General features: G+C 41.8%; 2 protein-coding genes across 2 annotated transcripts in view; both read left to right on the top strand.

Moving 5' to 3' along the window:
- ZNF318 (zinc finger protein 318) overlaps positions 1–11,603 on the top strand; it is a 34,600-nt gene extending 22,997 nt beyond the window's left edge. The window contains exon 8 of the mRNA XM_029943889.1: positions 10,809–11,603. Coding sequence (XP_029799749.1) covers positions 10,809–10,931 — 123 coding nt within the window. The 3' untranslated portion in view covers positions 10,932–11,603. The remainder of the gene's footprint in view (positions 1–10,808) is intronic.
- Positions 11,604–25,967: 14,364 nt separating this feature from the next.
- CRIP3 (cysteine rich protein 3) overlaps positions 25,968–27,807 on the top strand; it is a 2,869-nt gene continuing 1,029 nt past the window's right edge. The window contains exons 1-5 of the mRNA XM_029943893.1: positions 25,968–26,346; positions 26,596–26,690; positions 27,045–27,102; positions 27,199–27,330; positions 27,688–27,713. Coding sequence (XP_029799753.1) covers positions 26,199–26,346; positions 26,596–26,690; positions 27,045–27,102; positions 27,199–27,330; positions 27,688–27,713 — 459 coding nt within the window. The 5' untranslated portion in view covers positions 25,968–26,198. The remainder of the gene's footprint in view (positions 26,347–26,595; positions 26,691–27,044; positions 27,103–27,198; positions 27,331–27,687; positions 27,714–27,807) is intronic.

The raw sequence follows: 27,807 nt of genomic DNA, 5'->3' as shown, positions 1-27,807 counted from the left end.
TGTGGGGGAGAAAAAAGAAAGAAAAGTGGGTCCTTGAGTTTTAGTGCTGTTATGTGAGCGCCTCTGCCTCTTGCAAATAGACACTGGATCCCTACAACAGACCTTGGGCTTCAAAGACCCAGAGTGAGACCAAGCAAGATGCTGTAAAACGTACTGACAAGATAACTGTTCCTGCAAAAGGTATGTTCCTCCCTGGCTCTGTTTGTAGTTTCCTTACATTTAGCCAAAGGAGGTGTCCCTGAACTAGGAAGCAGCATAGGATGAAACATAACTATTTTGTTAACAGAGGTGTAAGAATGCCTTCTATGTGCAAAACAGTCTATTAGAGTGTAAAGAAATAGAGATCTGTAAGACAAGAATGCTCTCTCCCCATATGGCCAGAATTCTAAGACACGTTAAACATGTACATATCACATACTACTGGCTCAGTTGGTAGAGCATGAAGCTTTTGATCTCAGGGTTATGAGTTCAGTCCCCATGTTGGGCATGGAGCCTCCTTAAAAAAAATTTTTTTAATGTATATATGTAAGTTTTTTTGGTCACTGATTTATGCACTAAAATCTCACTTATTTAAAGTCCAGGTAAATAAAGAACAGTAAAGGTATGGTAATTTAACTACCTTTTCAACTAAGAACTATAAAATATTTTTGAATAGTTATTATTAGAGGTAAGTTGAGAAGTAGAAAGTTTTTTTGTCTTTTTACTTCTCAATTTCTTACCTTTGTAAGTAGTCAACACTGCTCCATCCTTTAGATCTATAGAAGGTAGGTTCCTGAATAATTAATACCAACATGAGAGATCTTCATACAAATGGTACTGAGCTAGCTATTTGGGAGTATATTTTTTAAATCTCCTACGATGCTTAATAGTAGTTGGAGTTTGAGGAGAATCAACAACGGAAATGAATCTGGCACAGAAAACTCCTGAATTAACCAGTTAGTGTTCCCAAGAGGTAGAAGGGCTAGAGGTCCTGAGTTCAAGCTTTAAATTGGGAAAACTGCCGTTTGGATTCATCTGGAAAGTGGGTAAGGTCCTATATACCATTAACTTTTTTACTGCATAGGGAAGTGGGATTTCCTTTACTGACATCCTGGGTGGAAAGGACTTATTTTCTTGACTGACTTCTACTTATTCCAGGGTCTGAGTTTCTGATTCCCATCACTGGATATTACTGCCAGCTCTGTGAGGAATTTTTGGGGGATCCAATTTCCGGAGAGCAACATGTGAAGGGTCACCAACACAATGAGAAATACAAGGTTGGTCTTTGTAGTAGTTGTGGAGTTTCCTACTTTCTACAGTAATCCTTTTGACTTTTGTCAAACCACTTCAGAGCCAGAAAAAGTCATTACTACTTCAGATTCCGTGTAGTCACTAGGAAGTTCTCCTCAATCATAGTAAGAGATGATGACCTGGTAGAACCATCTATATCCTTGAAGAAGAGGACTCTACTTTATGGGGTTTCTACCAGTTGAATTCCAACAATAGCAGGGCCAAGATTTTCTTTCTTCCTGTATTTTGACCAGTTGTTGAGCCATTATGTTTTCTCTTCCCAGAAATATGTGGTTGAAAACCCATTGTATGAGGAGCGGCGGAATCTGGACCGTCAAGCTGGCTTGGCTGTGGTCCTAGAGACAGAACGGCGGCGGCAGAATGAGCTAAAGCGCAGACTTAGTGAGAAACCAAAGGAAGAGAAGAAAGAAAAGAAGGCAAGGAAGGAAGCAAAAGAGGATGACAGAGTCTCTGAAGAATTAGAGGACCAACTCTCTGAGGGTGGGAACTCCCCTGAAAAGGCTGAAAATAAAAGAAAGTCTAGCATCAAACTCCAATTAAAGGAAGAGGTAAAGAAAGAATCGCCAACATCTTTTGGGAAATTCAGCTGGAAGAAGCCAGAAAAAGAGGAGGAAAAAAGTTCAGTCGTCCTAAATATTCCTAAGGAAGAGATTGTGGAAAACAGTAAGGACAAAGAGGATGGGAAAGCTGAGGCTGGGAAGGCAAAGCCCATCAAAATCAAGCTCTCTGGGAAAACGGTTGTTGCACATACGAGCCCTTGGATGCCTGTTGTGACAACTTCAACTCAGACTAAGATCCGACCCAACCTGCCTATCCCATCCACAGTACTCCGCAAGTCAGGTTCAGCCACAGTGAGCAAGCCAGCTCCTCTTAACACCTTTCTGTCCATCAAGTCCTCTGGAACTAGTGCTAAGCCTCTGCCAGTGGTTAAAGAGTCTTCAGCTGATCTTCTCCTGCCTCCTGATATCATCTCCAAAGCATTTGGTGGGGAAGAGGTGATTCTAAAAGGGTCTCCAGAGGAAAAAATGGTACTGGCCGAAAAGAATGAGCCATCTCATATACCTGAACAAGTGCTACCACCTCCTCCGCCACCACCTCCGCCACCACCTCCACCACCCCCAGTTATTCCTCATCAAGCTTCTCCATCTCCTGCTCAAACAAATGCTGTCTTGGCTCCAGTCAAATCAAACCCAGCTTTATCTCACACTCTCAGCCCTGGCTTCCTGGGTCCTAACATTTTGAATCCTGTGTTGCCAGTAGCCATCATGGCTTCAGCACAGCCAGCTGCCATTCCTTCTGATGAGACAGCTCCTGGGGTGACTGAGAGTGACCGAGACCAGACCCTGTTCTCTGTGTTAGTGCGTCCTCCACCTCCCCTCTCAAGTGTATTCAGTGAACAAGCCAAAAAATTGGAAAAGCGAAATTCATGCTTAGCCACAGCCAATGCTAAGGACTTATATGATATATTTTACAGTAGTGGTGGAAAGGGGCCCTCCGAGACTAAGCTGAGTGGTGGTTTAATGGCCAATGGGGAAAATAGCAGTCTTTCTAGAATCGAAAGTTCAGATACATCTTCCACTTCTACTTTGAACAATAGTACATCCCAAGAGGAGTTGCCTCCAAATAGAAGTTTGAGCTCTGCTCCTGAAAAGCCCACTGCAAAAACTCTGCTGTCCCTAGGGAAATGGTCAGTTGCAGAACGCACAGATTCAGAAAACAGAGGCAGTGGCTATGGATTCCTGCAGCCTCTGACACGGTTGTGCCAAAGTAGGCCTTATGAAACTATTACCCCAAAGACAGACACTTTGGCTATGTGGGCTTCTAGCTCCTTCCAGAGTGACGCTAATAGCGATATATCTCCAGGAGGAAAAATTGAGCTTGATCTGGGAGAGCCAGGACCACCAGGTGTAGAGCCAGTCCCTCAGCAGTCAGATATGCACTTTCATATTATGGAATCTCAGAAGATGGTAGAAACCCACCATATAGAATCTGGGAACCAGAATGAGGAAATTCAGGAGGTCCACAAATCTAAGGATTGTGAGGAAAGTGAGGTAGAGGTACACAATGAACTAAGAGAAAAGAGACCAAAGCTTTCTGAAGGGATAGTGGGAGAGGAAACAGGTATCAGTGCTGGGCCCAGTAGCATAGAAGATTCTAATTTGAATTGTGGGAACAGATGTACATGGGAGGGAGAAATAGAACAGTCCAAGTTGCAAATAACAGACAAAAAGCCTGAACAGTCCAAGAAATTGATAACAGTAAATGAAACTCAGAGTAAAGTAGTGAGTGACTTGAGTGCACAGGCGCTGTCTTCCACAAAGGCAAAAATAGACTCATTTTTGCCAGAAGCTAGTTCTTTACTCCAGTACCCACAAGATAGACCTGTGAAAGTTTCTGCTCCAGAATTACTTCTCCAGTCCCTAGCCAGATCAGAAATGTGTTTAACAGATAGTACACAGGAGCAAGGAATTTCACCTGGTAATGAAGAGTGCCTAGAAAATTCAGCTTCAGAATCTGCTCCCAAAATGAGTTACAAAAGCCTCAAACTCAAGAAAGAAAGATCAAAAGACTCTCAGGGTAAAATGATTTATGAACTGGCTGTTTGGGATGAAAAGAAGAAGAAGTCAGAGTCCTGGGAGAGCCCAGAGAAACCAAAAACAGAAGCCCTGGAGCTACAAGATGTCCATCCAAAATTAACAGTGACAATAGAAAGCAAGGCCTTAGAAGACTTTGCAGATTCAGACTTAAAAGTAGAAGAGCTTACTGCCCTGGGGAGCCTGGGGGATATGGGTGTTGATTTCTGCAATACTCGGGTAGACCAAGCACAAAGATCCCCAAATTCCCTGTCTCAGAAAGTGTGTGAAGAAAATTCTATGTCACCTATAGGATGTAATCCCTCCACTCTCCCTGACTTGGAACCAATCCCATCCTATTCTGAGTTTCCATTAGATTCTCCCAAAACTCTGGTGCTTAACTTTGGAGCAGAAGGTGAACAAAACTCATCTAATCCCAGAAGTGGAAGGATCGCGCCTAACATTTTGAAAACTGGACTTCCTATAGAAAATGCTGACCTTGGTTTGGGGAGCTTAGAGGGAACACACCAAGCACTTGACCTATTAGCAGGAGGAATGATGCCTGATGAAGTAGAAGGAACTTCTCAATTAGAGAAACAAGATTCACTGAGATTGGAATCAGAAACAATTCACCCTGCAGGCCTTGGGCCATCTCCTTGCCTTCCAGACCTTGTTGAATTTGTCACACGGACATCCGGAGTTCAAAAAGAGAAGATCTGTTCTCCTCTTTCTGAGCCAGGTGATCCTTCTGAGTGTAGTTCACTGGAGACGGGACCACTACAGCTAGAAATACCGAAAGTATGTACACAATTAGCAGTTCCTCAAGTAGATGAGGACACTGACCACCCTTTGAATTTGGTAAAATCTCTGGCTTCAGGGTCCCCTACAAGGGAGCAAGTAGTTGGAGGCATTATGGTCCCTCAGGAAATAACTGCACAAGAGGCTTCAGTTGCTGCCACCCAGGACCACACAGAATCCAGTGTTCATGACTAAAAGTACACGTCCAGAGCTACTTGCGGATGAATCAAATTGGCTTCCAGAAATCAGGTGCCCAGATGATCCAGGACTAGTTGGCTGTCTCCTCTGGAAACTACACCAAGAGATGCAGTAAGCATCTTACAGTAAATGTTCATGGAAGCCAAAAAGTTTACCTCTTTTCCTTTTTTTCTTAAGATACCAGATAAATCAATCATAACTTCTATACATATCTGTAAAAAAAGTATTTTCTGTTATTATTATTTTTATTTTTTGCCAATTTGCTTTCTCCTACTTTGTCATTAAAATCAAATGTTTGTCTGGCTTACCACACAGTGTGCTTTGATTGTATGTTGGCTTTGACTCTTGCCATTTCTGGAATGTGGGGGAGGAGGGAGATGGAGACCTGACTTCTCCAATTGCTATGTTGTATTCCTACCCAATTTCCTGGGCAGCTGATGGATCTCTGGGAGAAACACCAGAAAGCCTGCTGAAATGGAAAACTACTAATGAAGGAAGGATTGATTGTTCATCTCTTAGGCTTCCATTTGGATGGGCCTGCCTTAACATTGTTTGAAATGCAGCGTGAGTAGCTCTTTTGTTTACTGTTTACTTCCTTGTGCCATGTCAGCCCCTTACTTCCTTTATTCTGTTGCCTTTGCTTGAAATGGTCCTGCTAACCCACAAATCTGTTTGGAAATGGCCTCGATAAACATGGAAGAAAATCTAGCAGTTTCACTTTTGGAAGACGTCGAATCGGTAAGGCTTATCCATGGCTCAGTGCCAGGAGCAAATATGCTTTTTGGGTCATTTTTATTTTTGAAAAAGCCTTTTTGTTCATTGTATTGTGATCCAGTAACATTTTGTGTTAAATTGTTTAGCAGCCATTTCTGTTCTGAAGAGGTAGAAGAGCTGAAACTTGTTTCGGGATTGGACTCATTTTCTGTTCCACAATCCATATGTGTTCCTTCCTCTGCCTCTCCCTTTTTCCCTGTTTCCACTATAGTGTGATGTTTGGGGTTGTATATTTTGTTCAAAAGATTAAAGAACTTATGAGTTGGCTTGGACAAGTTTAATTTTATTTTCAATGTGTTAATTACTTGGAATAAATGCATTAACCTCATATTTCTTTCTGGATTTTTGTTTTGAAAACCGCACACATTTGAACTCCACAGGAAAACTAGAACAGTGAACTCCTTCTGTCCTGTTGTTTATCTCCTCCCTCCCGGTTGTTTTTTGCCCCCCATCTGTTAGGGTTACTTCCATCATGTCAGATTGTTAAATTATGTAGTCTGTGCTCCAGTGCTGCCTGGGTGAGTAGTGAGTGAGTAGGCAACGGTGGTCTGATTTTGGTGTCTTACTAGTGTGAAGCTTTTCATACACCCCTATGTTGGCTCTCGCTGCACTCTGGAAGCTTAACCCCCAAGAATATTCATGTTCTTGCTGAAGGTGCTCTTAAGGATCCGAAAGCTTGGCTCTCAGATTTTTTTTTTATGTTTATTTACTTTTGAGAGAGACAGTGCACAAGGAGGGGAGGGACAGAGAGAGAGAGAGAGAGAGAGGGAGGGAGACACAGAATCTGAAGCAGGCTCCAGGTTTTGAGCTGTCAGCACAGAGTCCAACACAGGGCTTGAACTCACGAGCCGTGAGATCGTGACCTGAGCCAAAGTTGGATGCTTAACCGTCCACCCAGTCCTCAAGTACCCCAATCCTCAGATTTTCTAATCTCTGTCCCAGTTTCCTCTTGACATCCTCATTGTCAGAAATTTATAACCTGGCTAACAGAGGCGTCAGAGTCTTGTTTTCTACTCACTCCCTCAAAAATAATGCAGAGTTGCTGTTCTTTTAACCTAAGAATTCTTTTTTCCCTGTTAACTTGTGTGTAGAGCTGCAGAGTCCTATGTTGAGTTTGGGGAGGCTATATACTCTTTCTAAAGCCTTGACTAACGTCTATTTAGGAGATGTCCTGGCCTTTGTTGTTCATCATGTTGTGGAAAAGGGCACATATTTGGGAGAGTTAAGTCCTTGAATGTTTCTCAGCCATTTGCCTAGCTGTGATATTGGACAAGTTACCTCACCTCACTGTGCCGCAGGGACTTTTTCCCCCCTCCTTTAAGATGAGGATTATTATCTCCATTGTAGCACCAAATATGTCCAGGGCCATGCCATCCTGAGTAGTCTCCCTAAGCCTGGTTTTTAGGCTGAGGCCTGAATTAATGCACTCTTCTGGCCCAGAAACCATAGACTGACTCAAAAGGTGCCCTGTAGATGAACATAAACCCAGGTGAGCTTCAGAGATGTATTTGTTTTTCAGGAGAACTATTTCCTCCTTATTCTGGCAGCCTATCTACAGGAATTCAGAGAACCTAAGAGTTTAAAATGCCAGCTTAATGATTTTCAGGCCTATTCACTTGGTGATTTCATCTCTCTTTGGGGACAGGTGAGTGGGTTTAGAGTGGGGAAAGATTAGTCCTGTCCAGATCTCACTCTTACCATTATTCTGTATCTGAAGGAGTCAGAATTTTACTCTTAAGGTTAGGAGAGGGACTCTGGATAAGGGTAGGGAAGGGGAGAGAGGCAAAATCTAGGAAGTATAGAACTAATTCAAGTTGTTGGGGCTGGAGTAATTTGAACTATTTTCTTGTACTTGATAACTTCAGGCTTTTTCTAGAATAATGAAGGCCTACTTGTAAAAAAGCAATGGTATTCTTCATATCTCCCTTGAACTAACAGAAGGAGAGTCTTTATAATTCTGTAGTCTGGACAGAAAGTATTGCTGGCTTTCTCTTTGATTAGTAGGATATAGCTTTTGATTCCATCCAGAGAAGGAAAGGCAGAATTCTAATAGGAAAGTCAGAATTCTAACCCGGTTGCCAGCATCTAAAGGCAGGGCCTATTTTTATTCAGTACTATTACAGCACTGAATAAATGTTCACCTTACAAGATAAAGGCACATGCAAAGAGTCGACCCTAATCTTTATATGTCACATGGTTTCATATATAAAACTATTTTAATATTCTGCAAACATCAGAAAGTTTTTATTGGACTCTCAACTGTGAAAACAAATGATCAGTAGTTAGGTTTAAATTTGGGCAAGCCCAATTTTACCGAAGTTGAGTAAATAACCCCCCAAAATTCCCCTTGGCTTTGTGAAAGGAGACCTTCTGCTTCCATAAGCCATCTTTCTTCTATTCACAGGGCAAATAAGACTCTTAATCTTTTCTGGTAAGTATTACAATTTTACCTAATACAACTCTATCTCTCTAAAAAAACTAAGGTCAAAAAGTTAGCTAATGGTAACAAAGCATACTAGGACATATGTCCATTTATGAACTGCCAGATTCATGGACTGAGGAAGAATGGTGTGGTGGTGCGTGGCAGGGATGGTTGAACATACAAAGGGACATTAAGTATGTGTTTAAGAAAAGTCAGAGGCATGTTCAGAGAGGAGACAGCCTATAAAGGAAGTGAGATGGGTACTTTTTTTTTTTAATGATTATTTTTAAGAGAGAGCACAAGCCAGGGAGGGGCAAAGAGAGGGACAGAGAATCTGAAGTAGGCTCTGCGCCCACAGCAGCGAGTCTGACATGGGGCTTGAACTCCTGAACCATGAGATCATGACCTGAGCCAAAATTGGATGCTCAACCAACTGAGCCACCAAAGCATCCTGTGAGATGGGTTTTTAAAAAATATACCTGAGGGGCGCCTGGGTGGCTCAGTTAAGCGTCTGGCTTCGGCTCAGGTCATGATCTCATGGTTCGTGGGTTCAAGCCCTGCATCAGGCTTCCAGCTACTACACAGCCTGGAGCCTGCTTCGGGTTCTATGTCTCCCTCTCTCTGACCCTCCCCTCCTCGCGCTCTCTGTTTCTCAAAAATAAATAACATTTAAAAGAATTTTAAATATACACACACACACACACACACACACACACACACACACATACCTGAGGCATCTGGCTGGCTCAGTCAGCAGAGATGTGACTCGTGATATCGGGGTCATGAATTCAAGCCCTGTGTTGGATCTAGAGCTTGCTTAAAAAATATATATTCCTAAACCTTGGTCCTCACCTTAACAAAATATACCTGCCAAGCTTGAGATAAGAGAGAACCTAAACAAGGTCTTCATTTATTGACAATTTTCTGAGAACATGGATAAATGAAAATAGTTTGGGATTGTGAACACATTTCTTTAGAGTTTAATTTTGTAATAATGTTTATGTAATTTTTAACCAAAAAAAATATGTGTATGGTAACTGTTTATAAGCCAAACAATGGAACTGATAATGAAAATCTACCGTACCAAAAAAAATCACTGTCATCCTGATTTGCCCTCAACACTTACCCACTTTCAAAGGACCCTGTACATTTTCATTGTAGCACGCAGTGTGGTTTTCATTTTACATTTATGTGTTTATTTGATCAATGTATGCCTTCCCCCACAACTAGATTATAAACTCTCCAAAGCAGGAAGTTTGTCTTTGCTTACAGTATTTTCATGATTATATTCCCAGTGCACAGCTACCTGACACACACAACAGTGCTCAATAAAAATTTGTTAAAGGGGTCAGTGTGGTAATAGTAGCTATTTTTTGTTAACTGATGGTGAATACTCAGCAATCTACACGTGGGTAAAAGCTACAAATTGCTAATTGTATTTGTTGGGTACTTAGCACTCCGAAGTCAACTATCCTTCCTCTGTCCTGGATTTTTGTATACAAAGCACTGTCTGTAACAACAAATGTGTATCAAGGCTGCCAGTGGCCTCTTCATTTCGACAGCATGCTGGCCAGGAGTGGGGAACACGCTGCCCCTGAAGCTCCTAGAAGAAAAACTGAGGGTGGGAATGGGGATAAGCTGACCTTAGAATAACCAATAAAAGACTTTGGGACTCAAATTTTCAGATGGCTACCTTTCTCCTTCCAGCCAGATTTTATTGACGTGTTGCAATCGGTCAGTCAAACCTCACATCTCTGATTTGGCCCAACGTCCTCTTGTCACCTCATAAAAATTCTTAAGTCAAAAGGCCATTTGATTTCTAGAAGGAAACAAACAAAAAAAGCTTGCTGTTGGTAGAAAGAAGAAGGATGTTTTCACTTCTTATTCTATATTTTCGTTTCAACATCCTGATCAATAAATGCTTTATATAAAATATAAATATTTCACGCACATATAACATAAGCACACACACGTAAAAGATGTACTTTTATGTCAGTAAGGGTTATCTGGTACTATGAAATTATAGACCAGGTTTTTTTTTTTCCTGTGTGTGTGTGTGTGTTTAATGTGTGTGTCTCTCACTCAGTGCATCCCTGTCTTCATTCCTCTTACTAGTTTTCAATCATTACAAATAGGTCCTGCTGCTTTTCTCTCAAGGGTCCCTGAATTCCTCTACTCCCATCAAGGCTGAGCAACCTACATTCTTCAATCTCCATTCTTGAAGAATATTATTCTTTTGTTTCTGTCTTCCTCTTCCCTTTCTTTAGTCCCTGCCTCTGTTTGGCTGTTTATGTATTTCCAAGTATATAAGCACTTGGCCTTAAAATTCTATAAATTGAGTTACTTGTCTTCACAAAGCTTACTTTAATGCAGGTACACAAAACTACAGTCTTTGCTGCATTCAAGAGGATAAATGATAATTTGTTTCTAGATGTATTGATTAAAAGCTTTATAGGCTCTTGTCCATTCCACTTATGGAAGATCAGGAGAGAAAAGTGTTTTGTGGAAAGCAATGGAAATGAGCATGTTTAAGGGAAATGAATAAGGGTAAAAGTAGAGGCAGAGTTACATGATTGAGGATATGGAGAAAGATGGCAAAGAGGTAAAATCAAGCATATTGAGGTATTTTCATTCATCTCCTCTGATACTCTGCCTCTGCTAAAGTTCTATCCCACTCTCCTATAGCCTATATACATAAGGATGACTATGAAATGTTTACTGACTCCTGTCCACCTTTCTTCCTTTCTTTTCAGGAGCAATTGCAGAAATCTTCAGATTTCCGGAAGGAAGGACTGCAGAAGGTATCTCTGCCTCAGGTAGGCAGGGATAGAAGCCACAGACACCAAGGAAATGATGAGCGCTCTTGGGGCCAGTAGGTGGTCATCTCTAAGGTCTGACTCTCAGCAGGTGGGTATGGCTGCTGGGGCAGGAATGGGTTGTGAAGAAGGCCCTGTGTTTTTTACTGCCAGGAAATGGTGAATTGTGTGATCAAGTATGTATGTCTGTATCTTTGTAGCAGTAGAAGAGGGACAAGGATAGGCATACAGATGTATATTTTAAACTTGCCGCTCCTTGTCTCCAGTTGTCTCCTAACTTCCATCTCTCATTTTGTGCCATACTTACGTTAACGCTGTGGAGTTCAGATCTTCTCATCCCTCCTGGATCCCAGGGCCCCAATGTTCCCAGCAAGTAGAATATCTACTATCTCAGTTTCACTCTTCCTTACTCATCCACTTAAGAATCAAGGTAAAAATTGGGCATGTCCTTAGAGGAGTGGGATATGAACAGACAAATGAGGCAGAGAGATGGAGAGACAGTGGCAAAGGTAGTGTTTAAGGAATCCTGGGATTTCTGACTTCAGGACTGCTGTCGACCAGTTTCCACTCAGCCTTACTACCTCTCCTACGTTCACCGAAACATCTCAAACTACCAAGGAAACTCCTTACTCTCTATCTAAAATGCCAGTAGTTATTTCACTTACTCCTTTTTGTACTTTGGGACTGTGGAAGAAGAAAACCAAAATCAAATAAAATTTAGCTGACTTTTAAGTCCTTTAAACTCTGGGATTCATTTATTTTTTTAAAAAAAGATTTATTTTTGAGAGAGAGAAACAGCATGAACCGGGGTGGGTCAGAGAGCGAGGGAGACACAGAATCTGAAACAGCCTCCAGGCTCTGAGCGTCAGCACAGAGCCCAACGTGGGGCTTGAACTCATGAACTGTAAGATCATGACCTCAGCCAAAGTCGGACGCCTAACTGACCGAGGTGACCCAGGCACCCCTAAACTCTGGGATTCATTTAAATCTGAGCTCCCCGTGATCCAGATTTGTCCTTAAAACTTGGCCTGCTTTTCTTCATCATTTGTAAGTCCAGGCATTTTTAGAGTCCTGGAGGCCTAATATACTACCCAAATAAATCTGTGGTTTGGGTAAGTTTTGGGAATACTCCAACAATACAAGTACAAAGAACTGCATAATATACAACCAAAGCCACCAAAGGACTAAGAAGTAAGGGGATAAGGGGTAAAAAGTATCTTGGGACCTCTGGCTGTTGAGCTTCTGACAGTTAAGGACTATTCATTCCTAAGGCATGACCCTGTGGATGAAGCAATGGAAGGCATTCTGGTGCCAGGGGTGCCAACCCTTTGTCACCACCACTGTCTGCTTGTTTTCTCTTGCTTCAGCCCAAGATCTGTTTCTCATCAGCTACCACATTCGTCTGCTCAGGGACAATCAAATGTGTTGGTCACAGCTTTCATTCCTAACTGTTCCTCCCTCCATTCTCCAGTGGTATCTGAGGTCCACCTGCAAGATGTGCTGATCTGGGCGATGGGTAGGGGGAAGGGAACATTTTTATTTTATTTTATTTTATTTAAGTTTTTTAACATTTGTTTTTGAGAGAGAGAGACAGACAGAGTGTGTGAGCAGGGGAGGGGCAGAGAGAGAGGGAGACACAGAATTGAGCTGGTCAGCAAGAGCCCAATGTGGGGCTTGAAACCCCAGACCAGGAGATCATGACCTGAGCTGAAGTCAGACACTTAACTGACTGAGCCACCCATGCGCCCCTAGAAAGGGAACATTCTTAAAGTACGATTTTCCCTTTGAACTTTTATCTGATCTGCTAGAGTTCACACATATTATAATGATCAGATACTTATCCTCCTCCATTCTTTATTGAAATATATTTCACATAATGTTAAGTTTTTTGTAACATAAGATTCATCATTTTAAAATATACAGTCCAGTGTTTTTAATATATTCACTATATATAGATAAGATGCCTTTTTGTTTATTGAGATCTTCTTAATATCTTTCAGCAGTATTTGATAGTCTTTTGTGTATGTCTTTCACATCATTGACTAAATTTATTCCTCTGTATTTTTTAATTTAATATATATAGTTTGATTTTTCAATGTTTATTTTTGAGAGAGAGAGAGAGAGAGAGTGAGTCAAGGAAGGGCAAGAGAGAGAGACACAGAATCTGAAGCAGGCTCCAGCCTCTGAACTGTCAGCACAGAGTCCAGCATGGGGCTTGAACCCACAAACTGCGAGATCATGACTTAAGCCGAAGTCAGGCGCTCAACCAACTGAGCCACCAAGGCACCCCATTCCTCTGTATTTTATTCTTTTGTATGCTGTCATAAGTAAAATTGTTTCTTAATTTCCTTTTGGACTATTTATTTCAGGTGTATAGAAACACAACTGACTTTTATGTGTTGGTCTTATTCTCTGAATCTTGACTGAATGTGTGTGTGGACTTTTTAAATATATAATATTAATATTAAAAACAAATATAAAATTAACATAGTATAATATATATTACATATATATAAGATCATGTTATTTGAGAATAGAGATAGTTTTACTTCTTCCTTTCCAATTTGGATGCCTTTTATTTCTTTTTCTTGCCTAATCGCTCTAGCTAGAACTTTCAGTACAATGTTTTAAAACAATGGTAAAAGTGACATCCTTGTCTGTTTCCTGATTTTAGGGGGAAAAGTTTCAGCTTTTTACCATTGTGATGTTAGCTCTAGGTTTTTCATAAATAACCTTTATCATATTGAAGGAATTCCTTTCTAATGTTCTGAGAGTTTTTATCATGATAAAGTGTTGAATTTTGTCAAATACTTTTTCTATTTTAATTGAGACTATTATGAATGGATTTTCTTCTTTCATTATATTAATGCTGTGTATTACATTGATTTTCTTAATGTTTTACCACTCTTATATTCCTGGGATAAATCCTACTTAATTATACAGTTGTTCATAGGGTTATCTTACAATACCTCCTTATTTCTTGAAGGTCAGCAGTTTCCCACTTTAATTTCTGATTTTATATTTTTTAATTTTTTTGTCCAACTACATATCAGTTTTAATAAAGCCATTATTGGGGGGAAGGGGCAGAAGGAGAGAGAGAATCTTAAGCAGGCTCTATGCCCAGCATGGAGCCGATGTGGGGCTTGATCTCACAATCATGAGATCATGACCTGAGCCAACATCAAGAGTCAGACGCTTAACCTATTGAGCCACCCAGGCATCCCTCATTTCTAATTTTAGTTATTTACATCTTCTCTCTTTTTTTTCTAAGTAAATTTAGCTAAAGTTTTACCAATTTGTCAGTCTTTTCAAAATACCAACTCTTGATTACATTGATTCCATTTTTTTATTCCCTATATCATTTATCTCTGCTCTAATCTTTATTATTTCTTTCTTCCTACTGTCCTTTACTTTTAGTTATCTCTTTGTTATTTCTTGGTTCTCCAAGGTATAGTTAGGTTATTGATTTAAGATCTTTTATAAAACATTCACAGCTATAATTAGCACCGCTTTTACTGCGTCTCATGAGTTTTGATATGTTGTATTTTCATTTTCACTCATCTAAAAGTATTTTATAATTCTCTTGTGAGTTCTTTGACCTATTGCTTAAGAGTGTGTTGTTTAATTTCCATGTTTTGTGAATTTTCCAGTTTTCCTTCTGTTATTGATTTTTAGCTTCATTCTATTGTGATTGGAGAAGATACTTTGTATGATTTCAGTCTTTTTAAAAGTATTGAGTTTTATTTTGTGGACTATCATATCTATTCTGGAGAATGTTTTATGTGTACTTGAGAAGAATATATATTCTGTTTTTGGATGAAGTAGTCTTTATGTCTGTTAGGACTACTTAGTTCAGTGTTGTTCAAATGCTTATGCATTTGCCTTTTACTTAAAAATATTTTTAATGTTCATTTTAGATGGGGGGGAACATGGGGAAGAGAGAGAGGGAGATAGAGAATCCTAAGCAGGCTCCACAGCTGTCAGTGCAGAGCCTGGTGTGGGGCTTAAATTCACGAACAGTGAGATCTTGACCTGAGCCCAAACCAAGAGGTGGTTACTTAACCAACTGAGCCACTGAGACACCCCTGTGCATTTGCTTTTAAATCATATGAGAAACTAAAGGGGAGTTACAAACCACATATAGAATAATACTGGTTTTTATATTTACCTATATGCTTTTGTGGTTTTTTTATTGGATTTCTTTCTCTGTATGGTTTTGAGTTATTGTCTAGTGTCCTTTCATTTCAGCCTAAAGGACTAACTCCCTTTAGCATTTCATGTAATGTAGGCCTACTAGTGATAAACTTCTTAAGCTTTTGTTTCTCTGGAAAGGTCTTAATTTCTCCTTTGTTTTGAAGGATAGTTTGGTGGATATAGAATATTGGTTGAGAGTCCTTTTCTCTCCTACTCAGAATAATTTCAGTAGTCCATCTTCAAGTTCACTCATTTTTTTCTTCTGCCAGCTTGAATCTGCTGTTGAATCCCTGTAGTGAGTTTTCCATTTCAGCTACTATATATTTTAACTCTAGAATTTTTATTTGGTTCTTATATCATATTATGATAATAAATGTATATTAAAATAATATTAATTTAAATAATTTCTCTTTATTGATATTCTTCATTTGTTCATTTTCTTAGTTTCCTTTAGTTTTTTTGTCTGTTTGTTTGTTTGTTTTTGAGGGGGGGCGAAAGTGAGTGAGGGACAGAGAGAGAGAGAAAATCCCAGGAGGGGCAGGCGGAGGGGGAGAAAAAAGCAGGGCTCCCTAAAGTGGGGCTCGTGTTTTACCTGATTTGGGGCTTGTTTTCACCTGACATGGGGCTCACGTTCACCCAAAGCAGGGCTTGAGCTCACTCAATGTGGGACTCGGACTCATAAATCAGAAGGTCATGTCCGGAACCAAAGTCAGATGCTTAACCACTGAGCCAACCAGGTGCCCTGTCTATTGTTTTCTTTAGCTCTTTGAGCATATTGAAGACCTTTGATATAAAATATTTGCTTAGTTAAGTCCAACATCTGGGCTTCCGTGGTGAGATGGCTTCTATAAACTTTTTGTTTTTTCTGTGAATTAACCATACTTTCTTTATTCCTTTTATACCTTGTGATTTTTTTGTTTAAAACTGAACATTTTTGGGGCGCCTGGGTGGCTCAGTCGGTTGAGCCTCCAACTTCAGCTCAGGTCAGATCTCACATTCGTGGGTTCGAGCCCCGCGTCGGGCTCTGTGCTGACAGCTAGCTCAGAGCCTGGAGCCTGCTTCCGGTTCTGTGTCTCCTTCTCTCTCTGCCCCTCCTCCCCTCATGCTCTGTCTCTCTCTGTATCAAAAATAAATAAAACATTAGAAAAAAAATAAAACTGAACATTTTGAATATTATAGTGTGTCAATCTGGGAATCAGATCGCCCTCCCAGGGTTTGCTGTTGTTGATTATTAAAGGCTGTTGTCATCCATTTGTTTATTGACTTTTCTGAACTATTTTTGCTAAGACTGTATTTCTTGTTGTATGTGTGACTACTGGAAGTGTTCCATTATCTCAGTAGCCAGTCAGTGACCTGACAGAAATTTCCTTAATGCCTGGAGTGACACCACCACCATCACCTGTCCAGACTTTTATAGCTTGGCTCTGAGCCAGGGCACTACTTCAATTTGCCTGAAACTCTGCCTTAGCCTTCACTTCCTGATTGCATGGAGCTCAAAAATCAGCCAAAGGTGTAAGTCTAGGGTCCTCTCATTTCTTTTCGAACATGCACTCTGCATGCTGGATTTCCCCAATCACATGATAACCCTTCAGAGTCCTTATTTTCCCATGTAGCTTCTGCCTCAGAATCCTCCCCATCTGCTGCTTGTTCCATTCTCTGTCTCTTGCCTTAGGTAGCCACCAATAGTATACATGTCTTTAAATACTTTCAACAAATGCTACTTGGAAATCTGCTTCAGCTTGAGGGGGCAAAGTAGACATCAGATTCAGCATGGGTCCCTCAGGGAACCGCTAGACAGGGCAAAATTGACAGCCACAGTCTTTTGAGACTAAGAGTACATATATCCTCCCCTGGCACTAACAAGCCACACCCGGAGTGTGGGCTGCTGTCCCACAGCCACCACCAAACTGAGGAATGAGGGATGTTAGACAGGTAAACAAAAATGCCACAATATTTTGTTACTGATATTTAATAGCTGCTTCTTTCATTAAGCACCCCACTGGTTGGACTCCATTGTAAGTTTTATTTAGAATCCCAAGTTCTAAAAAAGTTGCTTCTATCAGTTTTTGCCAGCTTAATGATAGCTTCAGTGGAGGACTGATTCTTGTAGCTCTCTCCTTTGCCATTTCTGTGACATCACAATATGTTTAACTTTTAGAGGAACTGTTGAACTGCTTTCCATAGCAGCTGTACCACTTTGTACTCCCACCAGAAATGGGAGAGTTTTATGTTCTCCACATCTTTCCTAACACTTGTTATTTTCTGTTGTTCTTCTTTGATTATAACCATCCTAGAGAATGTAGAAGGGTATCTCCTTATGGTTTTGATTTGCATTTCTTTAATAATTAATGATGTCAAGGATCTTTTCATGTGCTTATTGGCCATTTGTATATCTTCTTTGGAAAACTGTCCAAATTCTTTGCCCATTTAAAAAAATGTTTTTTAAGTTTATTTATTTTTGAGAGATAGAGACAGTGCCTGAGGGTGTGTGTAGAGAGAGGGAGACACAAAATCCAAAGCAGGCTTCAGGCTCTAAGCTGTCAACACAGAGCCCGATGCAAGGCTCAAACCCACAAACCATGAGATCATGACCTGAGCCGAAGTGGGACGCTCAACCCACTGAGCCACTCAGGTGCTCCACCTTTGCCCATTTTTTAACTGGATAACTTGTCTAAGACCCATTTTTCTAATACATTTTTCTAATAATTTTCTAGTCTTTTTTCTTACACAGTTATCCTAAAAATCCTGTGTTAGGAAAATATGTATATAAAGCTATCTTCAGTGTCAGAACTTTATACAATTCTAAAGTACAAGAAGCACTTCTACCTGTATAAAGATGCATATTGTATCAATTAGGACTCTTGGTTGTAACAGAAACCTAACTCAAACAGGCTTAAGAAAAAAATGGATAGGGGATAATTTATTATTTGGTAACTGGGAAATGGGCAGAGTTATATCAGAGATGATCACTATATCAGATCCTATATCATGAGGACCCTCTCTTCCCCTTTCCCTCAGCTTTGCTTAGGAAATGAGCTTTGCTCATTTTCTCTTCACTCAGGGGCAAGATAGCCCCTACAGTCTCAAGCTGCCATTGTACTTATAGGTTTCTATCTAGAAAATGAAAAGTATATTTTTCCTAATAACACCAAAAAGTCTCTGGGATGAAGATGAGTGTGACTTGGTCCACATTCCTATCCCTAAACAGTCACTATGGCCAGGTGGATAAAGTACTCAGACCAGGCCCTGCTCATAAGCTTACCATGGAAAGGCAGAGTCTGCCCTACAGAACAATCTAAACTGTTGAATTCATGTGGAATGGGTGGAGATGAGATTCTTCAAAAGAAATTCTTCTTTTTTTAATGTTTACCCATTTTTTTTTTTTGAGACACAGAGAAGTCATGGGTGGGGGAGGGGCAGAGAGAGAGGGAGACAGAATCCCACTGCGCTGTCAGTGCAGAACCTGATGTGAGGCTAGAACCCACAAATCACGAGATCATGACCTGAGCCAAAATCAATAGTTGGATGCTTAACTGACTGAGCTACCCAGGTGCCCCCAAAGGCGATGCTTCTAAGTAGAAAATAAAATGTCCTCAATAGGGCTGCGAAGATTTAGCACTGCCTTTGCTTTTGTAATCTTTCTCTTTGTGGCTTTTTATCACAAGATGGATGCTCAAGTTCTTGTCCCCACAAGATACTGATAATTACCAGCCTGTCCTTGGTGGAAGGGGGATGGTAGTAAGAGATTATGAGTTAGCTCTGCCTCTTCCAAAAGCTCCAGAGAAGAAGGAGAAATGACCAATCATTTTGTAGTGGGAAAGAGCCTGGGACTTGACTCCTGATTCTGTGATTTTGAGTTTCATAGAGGAACTGAGAAACTCTTCTGTAAAAAAAGGTAAGCATCTGCATTTGAATTCATAAGATTAAACTATTTTAGTTTCATTGACATGTTCTCATGACCTGGAAGGACTGTTCTTGCATATTGTAAGAAGTTACCCCCCACACCTTAGATGAGGAATTTGCTGATGAACTGTCAGGTCTATAAGCAAGCTGACCACCAAGTTTCACTGTTCTTGTTTTCCTCTTAGTTTCCAGCATATAAATACATTTTTCATGTTGCAAATTATTTGGATGTAGTTATCTTTCATACTTTGAGATGAAATATACATTTCCAAGTGATATTTGAGAAACCAAATTCATCTTTGTATGGGAAAACCACCATTTGAAGCTGTTGTTGATTTCTTCATGAACATAAGTTGAAGGCAACCATGGTAAAGGATCAGAGGGTCCTTTCCTATAATCTTGATTCTGAGTTAGCGCTCGCTGATGCCACTGAATCACAAAATCTAGCCTGCTCAATAACCCTAAGCAGCTAACCACAAGTAGCTATATACGTAGTGCTCTCAACAGGTTCATGTAATGGTAAGTGGAGCACAAGGGGAAAGGTCAAATAGACTTGCTGGTGTGTTTTTAAGAAAGCATTTCAGTCTGTTTTTCTTTTGTGTGTATGTTTCTATTTTTTTAAGTAATATAAATGACAAAGTTTACGAGTTGGAGGGGATATTCAGAAGAGGGAGTGAGAACACAGGTTATGGGTAATAAAGGTTAAGAAACACAGTGATCAAGAGGTAAGACTAATTTTTCATTAACTTGCCAGAACTGAGTGAAACCTTTCAAGAGTCATCTAGGAACAAAGTTTTTGATAATACTTTGAAAGTCAAGTATATGGTCATATATGTGCACCAGTCTACAAAGATATAAAATAAGTGAACTTTATAGTTGTAATCAAAACCCACTGTAATGCTAGCCTGACACATTATAGCTGCCATATTTTTAAGGTGCTTTACAGTTACATAACACTTTGCCACATTCTCTCATTTGCCATATATTTAATGAGACATAATTGTGCTACATACTAATTAAGCTTAATTACTAAGTGCTTGTGAATGACTGTAATTAGTGGGACTGGTTTGCTGCCAAAGCAAATTTTCAGTCATCATTTTATTAGTTACCTAGTATTTATAATCAGGATCAGTTTAAATCATATTCTGGTTTGCATCATACACACTGATCCTCATGAATGTTGAGAGACTCCTGAGCTCTTACTCCTAGGCACTTAAGTTCCCCTGGCTCCAGGGCTTTTGTTGTACCAAAACTCTCAACTCCTACCAATCCCCTCCTAACTCCCCTCACCTGCCCATGTTTGAGGGAGACTTGTATATAACATTTAACATTCTTTCACCAACAAATACTTATTGAGCACTATGTACCAGAGACTAAGCAAAGCATTGGAAGCATACACAGTGGTTGAAAAAGCATTCCTAGTCCTTGCTCTTATGGAGCTCATAGACTAATGGGGTAGACAAAGCCTAGATTGGAGGGGGGAAGTGGGCAGGAAGTTGTCTCCCTTTATCATGAGCCTCCATTTGCCTTTTTCTTCCTTGTGTGGTTGAGCTTTCAAGCAGCGAAACACAGTTATCATCAGTTGTACCCCCCCGGGCCCCTCCCCCAGCACAGGATACTGTAGGAAAGAGTGCCTGGAGCCAGTAGCCTGGTATTGGGTAGGTGAAGGGGACCTACAGTTAGTCAGGAATTAGTGAGGTGAAGATATTGAGTGAGCAAGTTCCCAGAAAAGAGAGCGCTTTTGCAAAGGTCCTGGGGCAGGAAGGAATTCGGCAGGTTTAAGAAGCTCATTTATTATGGTTGGAGGGAGAAACGGGAGAAATGGCTAGAACTAGAAAGGTGTAAGGCCTTAGAGCCAAGTCAAAAACTTTACCTTGAGGGTACTGAGAAGCCATGGAAAAATTTTAATGACATTTCCCTGTCTGTTTCAACCCATTATTTACTTGGATAAGTCCTCTTATCTTTAAGTACAGAGGTATTGTGCAGACAAGTATAGTATCTTTTCAGACTGAAACACATGGGCATCATAGCAGAAACCATGCTTAGGAGCAGAGGGTGGAAAGAGTATGAGCTTGAGAGTCTTGAGTCTGTCTGATTTGAACAAATCTTTTAACCTCTCCAAGCCACTTTCCTTTTATGTACAATTGATAATGTAGCATTGAACCCCCTCATCAGGCTGTTGTAGCATCAGGAGTAACAGGTACAGTGCCTGTGACTGGTACTCCGTAGGTGGCACCTGTCACTATATTAATAGTGCTCTCTTGCTTTACAAACTTTACACTCTTCTTTGGGAACAGAATCACAGAATCATATAATGTACTGTCAAATTGTAAAGAAACCTTAAAAGTCTGTCTGTGTATGAGCTTGCATCCCTTCTGCAACACTGGCGATCAGTCGGTTTATTGTCCGTTACTTATAACATCCAGACACAGGAAGCTTACTACTGTCTGAAACATCCATTCACGTTTGGGCTCTGTAAAAAGGTTCTTTTCTTGGATAGAATCCAAATCTGCTTCCCTGTGACCTCTCTCCAGGGGGCTCAGTAGTGCCGCTAATGCCTTGTCCGTGTGACAGCGCTCAGGTGTTTGCGCCATTATCTTTGCCACCACCTAGAGTTGAAAAGCTTATTTCTTCAGCTTCACAACAATAAAAGGGTCAATTCATCAAGAAATACAACAATCCTAAAACATATATGTACCTAACAATAGATCTTAAAAACATGAAGTAAAAAGTGTTAGTGATAGATTTTAGTAAAAGATGCATCTGGCTGGCGTCGGTGGAGCATGTCTTGATCTCGAGGTTGTGTGTAGATATTACTCTAAAATCTTAAAAAAAATAATAGTAACTATCATTTACTGAGCACCCACACTATACTTGGTGATATAGATACACAGATGAATCTCAGTCACAAGTAAATAAGTGTAACACAGTGTACAGATGCTGTGACAGTGAAGAAGTAGGGGGGAATGGGGCGGCACCAAGGGAACATTCACCTTTATGAAAAGGGGCCTGCCTCTTAGATGACACAGACTCCACCCTGATAACTGACGTAATACCTACACACAACTGGACTTAGCATGTGTGGTATTTGTTAAAATATCGCTGTAGAGGTTTTAATCACACAAGGTATTCAAGACAGCCATTGTCAGTAAAACAAGTGCATTTCTACAAGAAGTGTTCATTTTCCCTGTTAACATTCTTTATAAAGCCTCTCTTAGAGACAGAATAATAGAAGCCAGGCAAGGAAGAAGAGTGGAATACTGTGATTTGCTGTATGTACAAATGGATGGCCAATATTTGGAAAGGAGGTGCCTTAGCCAGTGTTTCCTAAGCACTGAAATAGAAAAGACAAGGCATACCGTGTTGGTTATAGCCACACAATACAGGAAGGCCACAGAAGAGAGAAGCAGCAGAGCACTTGCCCCTCTGACTCAGTGCAAGTTGTGTGAAAGCAGCATGGTGTTCACACTCCAAGGCTTCTTTCTTTGTGCAGGGCCTTGTGCTGGATGCAAAGGGTAAAAATGACCTATCTAGGAGGCTGAGGCATGTGTCCAAGGGGATCCAGCACAAAGAGCTACAGAGCCTTGGGAAAGGATTGCTCTGGAAATTCTAAGGATAGATCTTGGGGAAATGAAGCTAACTTTCCTAAAGGAGATATACAATGTCTAAGAGTAACAACAATGAAGTCCTCCCAAACTCCTAAAGGGAGACGTCCATGAGAACTATAGAGAACAAAAAGCAGTGAACCTCAAGCTGCCTTCTTTAAGAAGAAATGAACGAGAGGAGCAGAAAACAAGAGTAAATATCAGTGGAGACTAAAACTAATACTTTGCGAGTTTGAAAAAGCCCATCAAGAAAGTTATAAAACTCTAAGGGCACCTGGGTGGCTCAATTGGTTGAGCGTCTGACTTCAGCTCAGGTCATGATCTCACAGTTCTGTTCATCACTTCAAGCCCCACATAGGGCTCTGTACTGATAGCCAGGAGTCTGTTTCAGATTCTGTCTCTCCCTCTCCCTCTGCCTCTCCCCTGCTTGTACTCTGTCTTCCTCTCTCTCAAAAATAAACATTAAAAAATTTTTTTTTAAACTAAGGATCTTGAAATCATTCCCCAAACAAGAGTCAAATAATGAAAATGTCTAGAAAAGTTTGTTTCACAGTGTAAAGTCTTCCACCTTTAGAAGTCAAGAAGGAGGATAAAACAAGTGTTTTAAGCAAAAAGTACTGATGGAGACAAGTGAGGAAACAGGAGTGTCAAGTGGAAGTTCACAGACACCAGTCCCATTCCATTGCCCAGTTGAGGGAACTGAAGTCCAGGGAGGGTCTCTGACTCCTGAGACATAAACCGACTCCTCTCACCCAGCAGGGCAGAGAGCAGGGCAGCTGCAGGGTAACTTCAGCGTACGTCCTCTTCAGCTGTTTCTGAGCTGACTTGACAAAACAAAGGAGCTTATTCCAGAAAAGTCTTCATTTTACCACCTAATACTTCATCGAAGTATTCTTTTCTCTGCTGGGGCACTCGCACACAGTAATCAGTTCTCTTTCCTGCCCCTCCCTTGCTGAGCTACTTTTTTATTATATTAAAAGAATTTTTTTTAAATGTTTCATTTATCTTTGAGAGAGAGATCACAAGCAGGGGAGGGCCAGAGATGGAGACACAGAATCTGAAGCAGGCTCCAGGCTCTGAGCTGTCAGCACAGATCCTGATATGGAGCTCAAACTCCAGAACCGTGAGATCATGACCTGAGCCAAAGTCAGACGTTTAACTGACTAAACCACCCAGGTGCCCCTCTGAGCTACCGTTTTAAATAAATAAGTTCTCTTCAGGCATTATTATTGAGAAAGTATTCACGTACCATAAAGTTCACCCTTCTAAGGTATACAATTCATTGATTTTTAATATATTCATGGGTTTGTGCACCTGTCACCACTAATTCCAGATCATTTTAATCTCCCCATAAAAAGACCTCATACTCATTAGCCGACATGCTCAATTGTCCCACCCCCAAACCCCTAGCAACCACTAATCCACTTTCTGTCTTAATGGATTTTCCTTTTCTGGACATATCATACCAATGGAATCATACAGTATGTGGTTCTACATGTCTGGCTTCTTTCATTTAACATATTTCTGGTTCATCCATGTTGTAGCATGCGTCAGTACTTCATTTCTTTTTATGGCTAAATCATATTCTATCACAGATAGCAATACCACATTGTTTATCCATTTATAAGCTGATGGACTTTTGGCTATTGGGAATAGCAGGATGATGAGCTTTCATATAAAAGTTTTGGTGTGGACATAAGCTTTAATTTCTCTTGGGTATATTCCTAGGATTGCAGTTGCTGGGTCATATGGTAACTCTTTAACGTTTCAAGGAATTGCCAGAATGCTTTTCATAGGGCTGCACTATTTTACATTCTCATCAGTAGCATATGAGGAATCCAATTCTGACACATCCTCCCTAACACTTGTTTTTACTCCTATTTTTTATTATACCCATCCTAATAGGTCTAAAACGATACTTTATTGTGATCCTGATTTTTGTTACCCTAATGACTAATGATGTTGAGCATCTTTTCATGTGCTTGTTGGCCATTTGTATATCTTCTTTAGAAAAAATGTCAGTTCACATTCTTTGCCCGTTTTTAAATTGGGTTGTCTCTTTAAAATTTATTTATTTTGAGAGAGAGAGAGAGAGAGACAGAGAGAGAGAAAGAGAGAGAGAGAGAGAATAAGTATGGGAGGGGCAGAGAAAGAGGGAAAGAGAGAGAAAATCCCAGGCAGGCTCCACACCTCAAGGGCTCGAACTCACAAACCATGCGATCATGACCTAAGCCCCAACCAAGAGTTGGACACTCAACTGACTGAGCAACCCAGGCACCATAAATGGGGTTGTCTTTTTGTTGTTGAGTTGTGAGAGTCCTTATATATTGATTACTAGATCCTGGTCAGATACATGTTTGCAAATATTTTCTCCCATTCTCTGTGGATTTTCTTGAAGTGTCCTTTGACGCACTGCTGGGGTACTTTTAACAAATATTAAAACACCTCAAAATGAAACTAGGAATATTTAACTAGTGTCTGAATTATACCTTTAAATGTAATAAGCATTATAAAGCCCAGATGGCTCAGTGGGGAGAGCATGCAACTTTTGATCTTGGGATTGTGTGGTAGAGCCCCACATTGGCTGTAGAGATTACTTTAAAATCTTTTTTTTTTTTAAGGCATAATTTCACAAGCAAACCTTTGTTGTTTTAAGTTTATTTAGAGGGAGGGAGAGGGGCAGAGAGAAAGGGAGAGAGAGAATCCCAAGCAGACTTTTTTTTTTTAACATTTATTTATTATTGACAGGAAGAGACAGAGCATGAATGGGGGAGGGTCAGAGAGAGAGGGAGACACAGAATCTAAAGCAAGATCCAGGCTCTGAGCTGTCAGCACAGAGCCCAAGGCGGGCCTGAACTCGCCAACTGCGAGATTATGACCTGAGACCAAGTGAGTCGCTCAACCGACTAGCCACCAGGCGCCCCCCAAGCAGACTCTTTACTGTCAGTGTAGAGCAGGGCTCTATCTCACCATCCTGGTTTAATGACCTGGGCTGAAACCTAGAGTCCAGCGCTTAACCGACTGTGCCCCCCAGGGGCCCCTCACAAGCAAACCACTGTATCCAGACCGGTTTTGAGGCTTCCAAACAGAGAGCCTTGAGTTCATTATGGTATCCGTCATAATGATAGCTATCACTTTTATAGCAGTTATGTGCTAAGCGCTGTTTGGGCACTTTGCATATATTAACTCCCCTAGTTTCCACAACAATCCTATGAGGTAGAGAATTGTCATCATACTCATTGTACAAATAAAACGGATGCAGAAGGAGCTTAAGTAATTTGTCTGAAGCCAGAGAGTAGCAGAGATGCACTCCAGATTCCGTTGCTCTTAACAACCTGTGAGACTGTCAAGGCTGAATTAAACCATTTCAAAGAATGCCTGATCCCTCACTTTGGGGAAATAACAGTGTCTTCATGGCGTCTATACTCTGGGCAGTTTCCTCTTTGTACCAAGACAGAAATTAGTGCCACTCTTGCAGGCGTGTTCATTGCTATCTTCCTTTCCAGCTCTGGCTTCTCCTCTCCACAGGTTGCAGGCTTTAATTTTGGAAGGAACCGTCTCCCAGGAGGAGTTTTTCTAAATTTCTGGCGGCCAATAGGCGCCGAGGAGCCTCGTATTCAGCCCAATGAGGCTCAAAGCTGAGCTGTGGGAGGGACCGGCGAAGGGGGCGGGACAAGAGCTCCCTAGGTGGTGCCGACTGTGTGCGGCGCCCGCTTCCCTGCGCGGAGCAATGAGTTGGACCTGCCCGCGTTGCCAGCAACCCGTTTTCTTTGGTGAGGCCCGGGCTGAGGAGGGAGAGGGAGATGGGGCATCCCCTGAGGACCCGAGGAGCTGGCGACCGTGGGTCTCAGACCCCCTTTCCACCTCTGGGGAGCAGGGCACTCGGGCGGGTTGGAACTGGCCTCCCGGAGACCCTCCTCTTCGTCGCTAGGAAGCAGGGCTGGCAGGGCTGAGGAGGGGAATAGGGGTGCCCGCTGCTTGGCCTTGCTCCCCACAGCCCGGTTCCATCTTGTCCCCCACAGCGGAGAAGGTGAGCTCCCTGGGCAAGAACTGGCATCGCTTCTGCCTGAAATGTGAGCGCTGCCACAGCGTCCTGTCCCCAGGAGGGCATGCAGAGGTGAGACCTGGCTAGGGCTCACAGCCCTGTGTCTGTCCCTGTTCTCCAAGCACCAGTCCCCAATTTCTGCTCAGGAGGCTCACCAAAGGCAACATCAACAGTCAGCTACCAAGACCACCTACCAGCCAGGACTTGGGATCCCTGAGTTGTGCTGGTGGACCTGGTGCCTTTGGGCAGGGAGGGGAGAGAAGCAGTGCTGTTTTCTGGCCTGCTGTTGCCCTTTCTCCTGTCCACAGTGGCAATTCTAGCATGCTAGCTCACCCTCCCACCCCACCAGCCCTGGCCAATGGACAGACACACCTGGCAACCCCTCCGTTAGCCCTGAGCAACCCTCTTTCCTCTGCTTGTGCCTAGCACAACGGGAGGCCTTATTGCCACAAGCCATGCTATGGGGCTCTCTTCGGACCCAGGGGTAAGTACCAGGCTAGAAGAGGCCAGGGAACAGCAGGGCCTTCCTTGTGGCCCTGAGCTGGAGACTCAAGCTTGACCTCCCCTGTTTTCTCTGCAGGGGTGAACATTGGTGGTGTGGGCTCCTACCTCTACAACTCCCCCACTCCTGCCCCTGCCAGCACCACTCCCCTCAGCCCCAGCAGCTTTAGCCCCCCCAGGCCCAGGACTGGCCTCCCCCAGGGCAAGAAAAGTAAGTGAAGTTGGACCCCAGTTACTCCTCACCCCCCAGGCTGGAACAAAGGGTAGGACCAGGTGGCAGTCTCCCAACTAGTCTCCTTCACATTCCTACAACTTTGTGGCAGTCTTCTTTTGTCCATGGCACTTTCGGGGGGGGGTTCCCTTATGTCAGCTGCTGAATTAAGAGATAAATTGGGTAGATGGTATAATCATCCCCACTTTACAAGTGAGGACAACAAAGCTTGGAGAGAGCAAGTGGCCGTGTGCAGTCACACAGCCTAGTCAGAGGCAAAGCTGACCTGGAATTCAGGCCTCTCTCAGGCCAAGGCCATGGAAAGAATAACCTAGGAGTGAGGGGTCATTGTGACAGCGCCAGCCCCTCATGTTCTTTCACTTGTCCCCTCTCCCTGTTCCTCTCTCCCATCCCCTGTGGGCAATGACACCATGCTCCTCAACACCCGACACCCATGCCCCAGCCAGCTCCTGTATC

This window comes from Suricata suricatta, chromosome 7 (genome assembly GCF_006229205.1).
Source record: "Suricata suricatta isolate VVHF042 chromosome 7, meerkat_22Aug2017_6uvM2_HiC, whole genome shotgun sequence".
Lineage (NCBI taxonomy): Eukaryota > Metazoa > Chordata > Mammalia > Carnivora > Herpestidae > Suricata > Suricata suricatta.
The sequence above is the reverse complement of the archived record's forward strand: the minus strand, read 5'-3'. Positions and strand labels throughout refer to the sequence as shown.